At 38.1% G+C, this 14,440-nt stretch overlaps 1 protein-coding gene across 2 annotated transcripts in view; it reads left to right on the top strand.

The window, feature by feature from the left end:
• The window catches only part of LOC139941389 (AP-3 complex subunit beta-2-like), a 29,646-nt gene extending 15,853 nt beyond the window's left edge, over window positions 1-13,793 (top strand). The window contains exons 18-23 of one of the 2 annotated variants that reach the window (XM_071937856.1): window positions 192-288; window positions 2,267-2,373; window positions 2,849-3,029; window positions 3,978-4,113; window positions 4,771-4,868; window positions 6,086-13,793. In XM_071937856.1, the coding sequence (XP_071793957.1) occupies window positions 192-288; window positions 2,267-2,373; window positions 2,849-3,029; window positions 3,978-4,113; window positions 4,771-4,868; window positions 6,086-6,384 (918 nt within the window). In that variant the 3' untranslated portion in view covers window positions 6,385-13,793. The remainder of the gene's footprint in view (window positions 1-191; window positions 289-2,266; window positions 2,374-2,848; window positions 3,030-3,977; window positions 4,114-4,770; window positions 4,869-6,085) is intronic. The other variant, XM_071937857.1, reaches the window with a different exon arrangement.
• The last annotated feature ends 647 nt before the right edge of the window (window positions 13,794-14,440 follow it).

Consider the following 14,440-nt stretch of genomic DNA (forward strand, 5'->3'; position numbering starts at 1 on the left):
ATCAAATTTGTGGAAAATTACTTCTTTCTCAAAAATTACGTTTCTCACAATGTATTTTACTATCAACCTCTCCCCATTACTCATTACCAAGTAAGGTGTTATGCTAATAACTATTTTGAGTTACCAATAGTGTCCACTGCCTGTACCAGATTTGTTGATTTTACATTTTTGCCTTTACACTGTACCTGTAGGCTACTCCTAAATCAACTCCCTCCAAAGGCAAGGCAAGCAAAAAAAAGAAAGAGAATCAGCCAGCGTCCAACGTCCAACTCCTCAACTTTGACGACTGTAAGTCCACATGAATTAGTTTTTTAGTATAATTTTTTCTCTATGGGAAGGCTGTAATTAGAGAGGTGAACAAAACCTAACACAGACATGATTGAAGAATGTGAAAGTGCTTTCAGAATAAGAAGCAATTAGTGTTGGCCCACTTTGGAGAAAAGAATGCTTGGAATGTGTCGCAGATTTGGAATACCTTGGTCAAGGTTTGGTAATTACTAGTGTAAACAAATAAAATTGTGATACTTCTGCACTGTTCTGCCAAATTTCAATTGCATTTTCTTTGCACTCCAAGTATTTGTTTTTGATGAATTACTTTTGTGAAGTTTGTGTGTGTAATTTGAGATGCAATATGGCTAAGAGAGTCCAATATGAGATCCAATATTGTTGAGACATTAAATATGACAGCCAATATGAGTGAGAGATTCCAATATGACACTCAATATTACTAAGACAGTCCAATATGAAATCCAATATTGCTGAGAGAGTCCAATATGACAGTCATTTGCTTTGCTCATTATAGATGGATCTTGATATTGGTATTTCATTGCTGGTTTGTATGTGTGCATGCTGTCAGTGTCGTACTTATACATGTAGTTGGTGGGCATTGGTTTGTCGGTTTTTTTATGCGATGTGCAATATTTGTGTTGATGGTTGATTGATCCATTGTAAATGCCTTCTCACATGTCCCATGCCTTCCTAGATATGTACATGTGCATTAGGCCTGGGCGAATTATTTGAATATCCGGTTAATGGCGAATAGGTTTTCCTATCCGTAACCGCGAATGCCTTTTTTTTCTTAACCGGATATCCGCATAGGGCGCGAATACCTATTTACAAACCGGATAATTCTGTAATTAAAACCGAGTAACCGGATATTCTTTAATATCCGAATATCCGCGGACGTCGGGCGACAACTGATATGAATGTTTTGTCTGAATCCTTATGAAACTTCTATTAAGACAGCATAAAACAGCATATATTAAGTATTTAACTATGCTCACCTCCGTGAAGAGTTAAAACAATGACATTTCTAACGTAATTTGTTCAAAGATTACAAAAGTTTTCCTTCACGTAGAGTCAATCACGATCAAAAGAAAAAGCAAATCGCCATCTTTAAATTAGATCTGGTCATTTTTATGAATGAACCGAGTGACACTGTCTAAAACTAATATCAATCCGCCCATAAGATCTCATTCACAAACGAACAGCGCCCTCTAGCGGCAAAAAAAAAATTTAAAAAAAATATATATATATTTTTTTTAAATAGCGCCCTCTAGCGGCGAAAAGACTATTCGAATATCCGGTTAATTTCGGATAACTGGCCAGCGGTATCCGAATAACAAAATTTCACTATTCGCCCAGCACTAATGTGCATTGTACAAATACTTCTCAAGTGTGGAGTTCATATGCAAATGGCTGGTCTGACTGGAACACGCAGGCTAGTGCTAGAAATTCTAGTTTGTTTCCCAACATTGCTAGGCTTTCCTCTAGTGATACAGTTTTATTTTGGGGTGGGGGCCGAGGGACCTTTGCATAAAACAAAGTGTCGCCTATGCTCATTCATAAAAAAAACCACTAAACCACAAGAGAACTGACTTGGTACATGTATCTTTTAAAAAACAAGTAATAGTTTACAAGGGTAAATAATTTAACATATTTGGGAAGAACTAAGAAAAATCGACTAGGTTTCAACAAAGACAAATAAACTAAAACAGGATTTGAACCTGTGACTTTGTTGTACCAGACAATATTCAAATCACGTAAAAAGCGTGTTGGGGGGGGGGGTGGTCAGTTGGGCTTGCTGTCAAACTTTTTTTTTGCTTGATATTGTTTTACCCTTTTCCCTTATGTGTTTTTTGCTTCCCCTTGCTCCAAACCTCCCTCCTTCGTGAAATCCTCCACTGTGCTTTGGTCTCTCGCACCTTGCTGGCATGTACTGTGCATGGTTGTTGTTGTGGTTGTCATGGTAACTCATCCATGACAGTTGGTCCTCCAGTGCAGGGAGGTGGTATCGGAGGGGCGATGTTGACGCCGGCGTTGGCGACTGATCTCCAAGGACTCTCCATCAGCAACAAGTCGCAAGGAATGACAGTAAGAATGCTTGTTCTTATAATTAAAAAAAAGTAGTTTAGCTTTTGACTTTTTCTCATTGATTTGCCCTCTGTGGATAATTTTTTTCTGCAGTTTATCCTAAAGTGGTTTTGATAAGGTGCCTACTTAACCCTCCTACTGGCTGACCTTTCAATATATTTTGTATGCATTGGGCACTACGCATTACGCACAATGCATGGCGGACACATGGATATCCGGTATTATTCTGAAAGTGGTATGCTACATGTAAATCACGAGCAGTGCACTTGAAGCTCATGCAGCTGACGAGAGTGCAGATTTTTGGAGCAAGCGCCATGAGTGCCTGCATTGGCGGATACCGGATGTTTATATGACTTTGATTATTAATAAGACCCAAGGCAGGCAGCCTTTGAGGCTCTGTTTAAGTTGACTTGACTAGCTGGTCTCTTAGAAGTACTCGTAACATATCATCACATTACATTTTGCTTTTGTGTAGGTGAGTAGCGCCATGTTCACTCCGACCCAGACGTACGAGCTGTTGAATCGCATGAACAGCCAAGGCCTTGCAGCAACATATCGCTTCACTCGCAATGCCTGCATGTATTCTACGACCATGGTGTCAGTTGAACTCAACTTCACGAATAGCAGCGATGCTGTGATTCAGACAATCAAACTTGGTGAGTGAGTTACTTATCATCATAACTACAACTCTTGACAAAACACTAAGACCACCAAGACAAGTTTGTCTTTGAGAAACTTTATGAATTGTACCATTGCAATTCAACCTATCATTACCATACTCTACATTTGCTTTAATGTATAAACATTAGAGGAGGTACTACATGTGTTATCACCATACCATAGTTATTTGTATTAGGACAAGTCGCTTTGCATAGCAGTTGAGATTGATTCACTGCTTAAGATCAATCTTGGCTCTTTGTGAAATCGCCCTTGTTCTTGGCCTTTGTGCCCTTTCAGCTATTCAAAAGTTCCTAAGAGACATAACAGATTTTTCCAATGAAATCACGCTTTGAAAAATGAAAGTGGCCATTCCCTCTCATGTGCGAATTTTCAGGCTTGTAGCTCTACTGATGCTCAGGATCTTTCTCACTACTTTTGGGTTTTGGGTTTTGGTGTTTCATGGCCTAGCGGTTAAGAGCCCCAGACTCAAGCTCTGGTGCTTCTGATCAGCAGAGTGTGGGTTCGAATCCCAGGCGTAACACCCGTGTCCTTGAGCAAGACTCTTAACCATCATGGTTCCTCCTTTAGAATTGACGTAAAGCCATTGGTCCCATGTGCATGTAAAATAAAACAGTGCATTTATCAAAAAGAGCAGGGGTTTGCCGTGGTGTTCGTGGTTTGATTGGCTGTATACATGTATTGCACTATGTCCAACACCTTGTTACATGGTGTTACATGCATGTAAAAGGATTAGGTCTCATATTTCAAACGTAGTCCAACATACCATGTAGGAATATACTGAATGCTCAAGCGCCTTGAGCGTCACTGAGTGTTGGATAAAAGAGCTATGAATGAATCCACGCACTGTTAAATTTTTATTGTTGTTGATTTTACATCCTCGGGATAGCTCAGTTTCTTGACTTCAGCTTCTGTTTTTATTGCAGGACAAAGTAAACTCTCATCGGGGATGAAGCTACATGAGTTTCCAGAGGTGACAAACCTCGGAGTTGGAAAGTCAGTCTCTGTTACGTTAGGCATAGACTACGGAGACACCACTCAGCCGGCTAACTTTGAAATCTGGTAATGATCTTATTGGGATGAAATGTGATGCGATCAAGCAAAATGTTGTAAAACATTTGAAAAGAGTATTATCTATGCTTGAAAGGTCTTTTAACAGCAGTTCGAGTCCACACACAGTTCTCAATCAATGTTTCTTCCAATATGATTCACCTTAACTATGGAACTCTCTTCCCAACAAAGTCAGAGACTGTACACGCTAGAACAATTTAAATTTTAACTTAAAGGGTCTATGTAACTTTTGTAGGACAAAAAACACAATGACCACAGATTTACACTAAACTTACACAGTTTGAAGATAATGATAGTAGAAAGTTTACCTGAAAATATTACGTGCTGAGGTGCTGTACTTTTTGGGAATTGAGTAAAACAATGTCATGAAAATAATTTATGTCTCATGAGACAAAAATTATTTTAATCATTTACAAACTTATTTTCATGACTCATTTAGCATGATGGCATCATATCAGTGTTGAAGAGTAAAGCCTGGTCAATACTTGACGCGATAGCAAATTCGAAGTGACTTTGCGTGTCGCAAATAATCAGTTCGCACTGTCTTCCAAGTTGGTCTCTGAAGTTTGAATACGCACATGTACTAGTCTTGCACCACATCCACACATGCATTCACGGACTCTTATGTTTTTTTATTTGTATTAACAGTACGGAGACTCGCAAGTTTAGTGTAAGCATCAAGGCCCCCGTTGGTGAGCTTCTTCAGCCAATCAGTATGAACGAGAGTGATTTCCTCCTACAGCAAAGTAAGTCATCATCGCCCGTTTCTTGTTGAGGAGTGGAGCCCCTGTGCTGTTTGCAAGTGTGATGTGTGTATGTATCACACTTACCTGTCCACAAACAGGACAGGGGCCACACTACTCATTATGTGCATGTCCACTGTAAGCACTACACTTGACACACACACATATAAGCTTGTACTGTTGTATAAGCCTGCAATCATGTGCATGTCCACTGTAAGCACTACACTTGACACACACACATATAAGCTTGTACTGTTGTATAAGCCTGCAACCATGGACCTCCTATTGTCCCTTGTCCACTGTAAGCACTACACTTGACACACACACATATAAGCTTGTACTGTTGTATAAGCCTGCAATCATGTGCATGTCCACTGTAAGCACTACACTCGACACACACACATATAAGCTTGTACTGTTGTATAAGCCTGCAACCATGGACCTCCTATTGTCCCTTGTCCACTGTAAGCACTACACTCGACACACACACATATAAGCTTGTACTGTTGTATAAGCCTGCAATCATGGACCTCCTATTGTCCCTTGTCCACTGTAAGCACTACACTCGACACACGCACATATAAGCTTGTACTGTTGTATAAGCCTGCAATCATGGACCTCCTACTGTCCCTTTTGTATTTACTCCAGCTTTTTTGCAACAGCTCCCATTATTTTTTTACACATTTTCCAAGCGTGGACCTTTCCCGAACCGTGGACACTATTGTCCTATTTTGTTATACGTCCTCGGTTTGAATGTGTATACCTACTCAAACCCACACTTGTTTGTGATTACAGCTACCAATCGACGACCTCTCTTTGTTCTCCTACTGTTTGTCTTCCCATTGGTTTTATACACGAAAGCGAAATGAGGACATCCTTCCTCTGTCAAACACCCGCATCCCTTTTTTGTTAAAGTCCTTGGTTTCAATGGGTAGACACACTCTCACACACATAGCTCTGTGTTGCCATCACTGTGTGGACATTCCGTAGTTCTGTATATTCAAGGAAAATCCTATTCTTCAACACTGTAACAAACACTGTGTGGACGTGTGTAAGTCCACATGGCGTTTGAAGTCGCAACATTATGTGGACCTATTTTGTTCTTAGATCCCCACAACAGTTGTAGCTGTCGGAAAGTACTAAGTATATAGTGCTAACACACATCGGTGTTAATGGATACAAAAACCCTAATTGAAATGTTTCCAATTGGTTTATTTCAGGCAAGCTGACGGGTATGAATGAGAATTCAGACAACATCACCATTCCAGAGGCCGATAACACAGAGAAGAAGATAATCGCCAAAGTAGCCGAGGTCGCTAATGTGCAGATAGTCCCAGCCAGCGACCCCCAACTCATGACCTTCCGCTTTGCGGCAAAAACCTTATCTAAAGGTGTGGTGGTACTCGTCACAGTCAAATCATCCAGCGACGGGAAGGGAAAAATTACCAGCAACTGTGAGAAGATGGTCATAGGTAGTATGCTAGTGAAAGACATTAAGAAGATACTTGTTAAAGTATGACATCCCTAAAGTTCACAATAGATCATTCCATTTATCAACTAGTGAGGCATTCCATTGGGTAGATGAGGGGTGAGGAATTCAAAGTGGGGGTTGATTTACAGTACCAATAGCGGGTTCATTTCAATGAACTCCTGGAAACAGTGACTGCTTCATACAGTCAGCTCAGTGCTATAAATGATGTTCTTATTTGAAATTACATGGTCAAAAGGGCAATTAATGTGAAATTCATATAAATCTTAACATCAAAAGCCCCCCCCCCCCAAAAAAAGCCATATTCTATCAATATAAATATATTTATTTTTCTTTGAAAATGACTACGTGGCTTTTGGCCAAGACATTTCTTTAGAGAAATTGTTTACCAGTCAACACCCACAAAAATGCAATCTTCTGAGCTGATGATGAAGTGTTTTCCATATTCAGCATTATCAAATATTTGAAACAGCCGTTTTTTAAGAAATAAGTTGCAATTTCTAAAGAAACCAGTGTGAAGCTTCAATAGATCCTTTTCATACGGCGTCACACTCTCAAAAAGTGCGATCACTGAGGCCAAAAAGAGCCCTCATTGAGACAAGAGGAGGCAAATCATTGGATAATAGCTGTTCATTGTGCGTCATATTGTGCGCGTGACCTCGACGTCCCTCTTGCGTTTTGCGTTATGCAAGGGGCCTATTAACCACACATCTATTCATTCATGTCTGTGTTCATGTGTATACATGTAGATGTAGAGTATCGTGGAAAAAACACACTATTCCAATGTAAAACAACTGAAACCATGTTTTCTGTGTAAATGTATGGTACATGTAGTTACAAATTCTATACTGAATTTATAGAGTATTTTGTGAAATCAATATGACTTTCATTGGTGGTAAATTACATTGTCAAAGTTTGTGAACGTGCATGTACAGTAGATATCTCTGTTTCATGAGCTCTGTTATCAGGTGTAATCTGAAATGTTGCTTTTTATCAACTTGGTGACAAAATGTGTTAAGTCTTTGAAGCAAAATGCTTTGAACGTAAAAATGGATTCTGTAAGGTCAGGTCTTGCCAAGCAACAATAAGGCGTCTAATAATAATAATAATAACAAATGCTTATATAGCGCATTTCACAATAAACCGTATCAATGCGCTTTACATTAGTCCCCTGGTCATTGGGCCAATAAACATCCCTTTAATCTTTCTCAGCTCCCATTAGGGAGTATACAGCCCCGAGCTGCCGTGGCGCTCCGAAAGCTTTTCATTCACAGTATCAACCTCTACCCTCGCAGGTACCCATTATATCCCTGGGTGAAGAGAAGCAATTATAGTAAAGTATCTTGCTCAAGGACACAAGTCTCACAACCGGGATTCGAACCCACACTCCTGTGACTTAGCACCAGAACTTGAATTCGATGCTCTTAACCACTCGGCCGTGACACTAATTTTGACGAAAAAGTCACAAGGCTTATGATTTTTTCCGAAAAGTTCACAAGGCTATATAAGCCTTATGATTTTTTTCAAAAAGTTCACAAGGCTATAGCCTTCTGATTTTTTCCGAAAAGTTCACAAGGCCTTATGATTTTTTCCGAAAAGTTCACAAGGCCTTATGATTTTTTACGAAAAGTTCACAAGGCCTTATGATTTTTTCCGATTTTTTGGCAACGTTCACAAGGCGTGATTTTTTCCGAAAAGTTCACAAGGCCTTATGATTTTTTCTGAAAAGTTCACAAGGCTATAGCCTTGTGATTTTTTTCCGGAAAGTTTACAAGGCCTTATGATTTTTTTCAAAAAGTTCACAAGGCTATAGCCTTATGATTTTTTCCGAAAAGTTCACAAGGCCTTATGATTTTTTCCGAAAAGTTCACAAGGCTTATAGCCTTATGATTTTTTCCGAAAAGTTCACAAGGCTATAGCCTTATGATTTTTTCCGAAAAGTTCACAAGGCCTTATGATTTTTTCCGAAAAGTTCACAAGGCCTTATGATTTTTTCCGATTTTTTGGCAACGTTCACAAGGCGTGATTTTTTTCAAAAAGTTCACAAGGCTATAGCCTTGTGATTTTTTCCGAAAAGTTCACAAGGCCTTATGATTTTTTCTGAAAAGTTCACAAGGCTATAGCCTTGTGATTTTTTTCCGAAAAGTTTACAAGGCCTTATGATTTTTTTCAAAAAGTTCACAAGGCTATATGATTATTTCCGAAAAGTTCACAAGGCTATAGCCCTATGATTTATTCCGAAAAGTTCACAAGGCCTTATGATTTTTTCCGAAAATTTTACAAGGCTATAGCCTTATGATTTTTTCCCAAAACTTCGCAAGGCTATAGCCTTTTGATTTTTTCCGAAAATTTCACAAGGCTATAGCCTTTTGATTTTTTCCGAAAAGTTCACAAGCCTTATGATTATTTCCGAAAAGTTCACAAGGCCTTATGATTTTTTTCAAAAAGTTCACAAGGCTATAGCCCTATGATTTATTCCGAAAAGTTCACAAGGCCTTATGATTTTTTCCGAAAATTTCACAAGGCCTTATGATTTTTTCTGAAAAGTTCACAAGGCTATAGCCTTGTGATTTTTTTCCGAAAAGTTTACAAGGCCTTATGATTTTTTTCAAAAAGTTCACAAGGCTATAGGATTTTTTCCGAAAAGTTCACAAGGCCTTATGATTTTTTCCGAAAAGTTCACAAGGCTTATGATTTTTTCCCAAAAGTTCGCAAGGCTATAGCCTTTTGATTTTTTCCCAAAAGTTCACAAGGCTATAGCCTTATGATTTTTTTCAAAAAGTTCACAAGGCCTTATGATTTTTTTCAAAAAGTTCACAAGCCTTAGGATTTTTTCCGAAAAGTTCACAAGGCTTATAGCCTTATGATTTTTTCCAAAAAGTTCACAAGGCCTTATGATTTTTTCCGAAAAGTTCACAAGGCCTTATGAGTCTGATTTTTTGGCAACGTTCACAAGGCCTTATGATTTTTTTCAAAAAGTTCTCAAGGCTATAGCCTTAGGATTTTTTCAGAAAAGTTCACAAGGCCTTATGATTTTTTCCGAAAAGTTCACAAGGCCTTATGATTTTTTCCGAAAAGTTCACAAGGCCTAATGATTTTTTCGAAAAGCCTTATGATTTTTTCCGAAAAGTTCACAAGGCTATAGCCTTATGATTTTTTCCGAAAAGTTCACAAGGCCTTATGATTTTTTTCAAAAAGTTCACAAGGCCTTATGATTTTTTTTGAAAAGTTCACAAGGCCTAATAACAAAGGCCTTATGATTTTTTCCAAAACGTTCACAAGGATTATAGCCTTATGAATTTTTCCGAAAAGTTCACAAGGCTATAGCCTTATGATTTTTTCGAAAAGCCTTATGATTTTTTCCGAAAAGTTCACAAGGCCTTATGATTTTTTTCAAAAAGTTCACAAGGCTATAGCCTTATGATTATTTCCGAAAAGTTCACAAGGCTATAGCCTTATGATTTATTCCGAAAAGTTCACAAGGCCTTATGATTTTTTTCGAAAATTTCACAAGGCTATAGCCTTATGATTTTTTCCCAAAAGTTTGCAAGGCTATAGCCTTTTGATTTTTTCCGAAAATTTCACAAGGCTATAGCCTTATGATTATTTCCGAAAAGTTCACAAGGCTATAGCCTTATGATTTTTTCCGAAAAGTTCACAAGGCCTTATGATTTTTTTCAAAAAGTTCACATAGCCTTATGATTATTTCCGAAAAGTTCACAAGGCTATAGCCCTATGATTTTTTTCAAAAAGTTCACAAGGCCTTATGATTTTTTCCGAAAATTTCACAAGCCTTAGGATTTTTTCCGAAAATTTCACAAGGCTATAGCCTTATGATTTTTTCCGAAAAGTTCACAAGGCCTTATGATTTTTTTCAAAAAGTTCTCAAGGCTATAGCCTTAGGATTTTTTCAGAAAAGTTCACAAGGCCTTATGATTTTTCCGAAAAGTTCACAAGGCTATAGCCTTATGATTTTTTCCAAAAAGTTCACAAGGCCTTATGATTTTTTTCAAAAAGTTCACAAGGCTATAGCCTTATGATTATTTCCGAAAAGTTATGATTTTTTCCGATTTTTGGCAACGTTCACATAGCTATAGCCTTATGATTTTTTTTAAAAAGTTCGCAAGGCTATAGGCTATAGCCTTATGATCTTTTTGACTTTTTCGTCAAAATTTGAATTTTTTATTCAAAATGTGAAAAGTTTACATCAGTAGTTGCTAACGCATCGTTTTATTAAAGTTCAAAATTGCACCTTAAAGTTTGGCCCAGTTTTTGATAAAATTGCTGTACTTTTCTCTTCTGATTTTTTGTTGAAATTTTGCTTTAAAAAAAGGGTAAAATACTCGAGTATTTTTAGTGGGTATGTTAACAATCAGAATGTTACAGTACATGCATGATAAAGGTCTTTGATTTCAATAAGAAGCAATTGGTAGAAATAAACCCAGCCATTCGCTACCTTCTCAACCACTGTAGGCATTTCATACACTAAGCATTAAAGCAGCAGCCATTATCTGTAATCTGTGATATTATTTATTCATCTTCATTATGAAACTTTGCTTTCTCATTTTTAATGCAGAGCTATAAAAAATAGTTTCTGTTTGAAATTAGGCTTGTTTAAAGCGGAACTTAATCACATTGAAAATTGCACTTGATTAGAGTATAGTTGATAATATTAAGATACTTTCAAAATTTTCACCAGAAAAAAAATCAAAGGACGTGTGTAGGAACTGTACTTAATATTGCATTTAAGAATAACTATTTAAGGTAAACATGTGTCGCTAAAAAATGTTGCATGGATACGTAATATTATATTATATATATCTATCTAAATAAAAACAATTAAATGCAAAATGACTGTGTGTTCATCATTATTCTGTGTAAAAAAAAACAACACCCTAAAAAACATCAAGTGGACATTCTGTTCTCAGAAAGTGTTGCCAAAATTAAAGCGAGAGTAAAACATTGATTTAAAGCAAAAATAACTTTCATGGACATGGTATAAAAATAGTCACGATGGAAAACTTTCCCTTTTTGAGAAGTGGAAATAAAAAAAAATGCTAGACTTTCCCCTCAAGTGTAGCCTTTAATCAAGGCGCACGCGGCGGAGGCACCCCAGATGTCACGCACGAAAAAAGACCAGCGCGAGCGGCGAAGTGCCTTTAGCAACTTGTTCATGCACCTTTTGTGTTGCCCTCAACACGTGACTTTTTAGTGCACCATTATGTGTGTGTGTGGGTAAAGGGGCATGCACGCGACTGTCATCTGTGGTAATTGTGTCTTCTTATTGGTCACTACTCATCAAGCCCATGGAATGAATTATGCATTACATTTCTCCCACCAAAATCTGTGACAAAAAGTAAAAAAACACATGAGCCCCCAAAACGAGTTGCTTAAGGCGCTTCGCTAAAGGCGCTTAGCTCGCGCTGGTTTTTCTTTTGTCGTGCGTGATATATCTGGGGTCGTGCTTGACATCTGGTGCCGCGTGCGCCTTGACTGAAGGCTACATGTACCTCAAATGATGTTTGTAGCTTCACATGATGTGAAGGATATGAATAAACTATAAACAATAGTAAAATTGGGGGAACAACCAAATAATAATTCTCTTTTGAGGGAGTGTTGGCGCTAAAAAGAGTCGGTTTGGTCTTGATGTTTCGAACAGTATACTCTGCGCATTTTTCTGCTCGCCTTCAGGAGAAAAGACGAGCAGAGTATACTGTTCGAAATGTCAAGACCAAACCAGCTCTTTTTAGAGCCAACACTCTCTCAAAAGAGCTTGTTTACATGGTCGTACCCGCAAAGTCAAATTTTTGCCTAAATTTCTGTCCTATTGCAAGTTTCATATTTTTCAAAGTATTACAAATTTTTAAGTAAAACTATTGTTATCAAGAAATACATAGATTTCCAAAAATATACTCCCAAGTGAAATACTTCATTAGTAGTGCCAACTGCATCATTTTAAAGCATTAAACTACACCTTAAAAACTTACAAAAGGTCATAACAATGCTGGACAGACATTATTTAGAAATAATAATAAGTGTTTTGCATTCGTGCAATTGAGATAACATCTTCAATCTTTGAAAGATAGAGTTGGTTTCCTTCAACTTGGCTTTGTCTTGTTGAATGGAACATTTTCATCATTTAGGTATGACACTCAATATTTGTACAGTACTTCACTGGTCCATGGACATTTTGTTTCTTTGTGGCAATACATTTGTTCAGTCTCATTTTCTCTTGTATTCCACTTAAAGGCAGTGGACACTATTGGTAATCACTCAAAATAATTCGGAGCATAAAACCTTTCTTGGTAACGAGTAATGGGGAGAGCTTGGTAGTATAAAACATTGAGAGAAACGGCTTCCTTTGAAATGACGTAGTTTTCGAGTAAGAAGTAATTTTCCACGAATTTGATTTCGAGACCTCAGATTTAGGATTTTAGGTCTCGAAATCAAGCATCTGAAAGCACACAACTTCGTGTGACAAGGGTGTTTTTTTTGTTTCATTATTATCTCGCAACTTCAATGACTGATTGAGCTCACATTTTCACAAGTTTGTTATTTTATGCAAATGTTGAGATACACCAACTGTGAAGACTATTCTTTGACAATTACCAATAGTGTCTATGTCTTTAAAGTCCACCTTAACACTCTACTTAGACCATCCCAAAATTGCTTACATTTGTGCTGTTTACAAATGTACTTTGGTTACATGGCCAAATAATTTTTTTTAAAACACAATAGGCTCTTTGCCTATTTTTGTCTTTTGACGAACTGAATTGTTTCATGATAGTGAAGTATTTGGGCTAAGCAGCTTTAACCTGGTGGTTTTGCCGATTATACTTTTTTCAAAATGAACAATGCATACAAACTGTTTCATCTAGTATTTCTTTGCCTTCCCCATGGTTACGAAAAAACGCACAATTGTTGTCCAGATATATGCTACGAAGTACATCGACGAAAACCACACAATATAAAACACTACAAGACTGAGGAACAACCCAGACGCAGCAAGTCCCGTCACTCTTAAAGATCCCGTAAAGAATGCTACTCCAAGAAGAATGCCAGCAAAGATGAAGGCAGTCCGAGGCTGGAAGACAAAAGCTACATATGATGCGTGAACCTTCTCGTGAAACTTCTGCTTGACGATTGCCCGGTGGACTTTGTCCTCTCGGTTCATCCTTGCTCTATAGGTCAAGACACTTCTGATGAGGCCTAGAAATAACCCACAGCACCAACAGAAATTGCTGTAGTGCCCAGTGCTTTTGCTGTGGTGCCCTCTGCAAGATTCCAATACAAACTTACATTTTCCCCATAGAAGTGCCCCTTTACCAGAGGAAAGTTGCTGCTCCCCTTCAAGAGTGAAGTTCAAGACTGGACTTCAGCATGCAACCTCCTCTTCATTCTGTGATCAATGAGTTGTTACAGACAGCCTCAAGTTACCCTGTACAAAAGAAATGGATAAAAAAGAAATGGATAAAACAGAGCAGGTTTACTTTTAAAGGTAAGTTTTGACATACATGTACTATAGGTTGGGCTTTCAGGTTGGCTCAGTGGTTTCTTCCCTGCCTTTTTCGGTTCAACACGGCCAGTTCCGATCCCACAACAGCAGACAGGCGATGGCCTTGCATGTGGTTTGGTTTTTAGTCAATCCCCATCTGAGTGGGCGGGGTTCTCATCCCATGCACTAAATCTACATATGGGCCCATTTCCATTTAACTTGGCTTTGTCTTGTTGAATGGAACATTTTTATCATTTAAGTAAACGCTCAAATTCAAATATTGTAACTAAGTGCCATCACAAAGTGTGTAATGTATTCGCTGACGGGGTGAGTTGAGGGGAAGAATAGTTGGCACACACTTTGTGCATTCGCTGCAAACAGTCGTTGAATGCATCACAACGATGAAACTGTGAGGACCTCTAGGGGATGCGCAGCCATTAAGTGAGACTCGGCCCACCATATTCACGATCTACTCAATAAAAATGTAAACTGTTTTTGTAGTTCTGGCATTTTGGGGGCTTCCCTATTCAAAATGATGCCATATGAGGGTGCGCTAGTACGAAGATAAGTTTAAAAAAAAACTAGTACAGC

Source organism: Asterias amurensis, chromosome 9, assembly GCF_032118995.1.
Source record: "Asterias amurensis chromosome 9, ASM3211899v1".
Taxonomy (NCBI): Eukaryota; Metazoa; Echinodermata; class Asteroidea; order Forcipulatida; family Asteriidae; genus Asterias; species Asterias amurensis.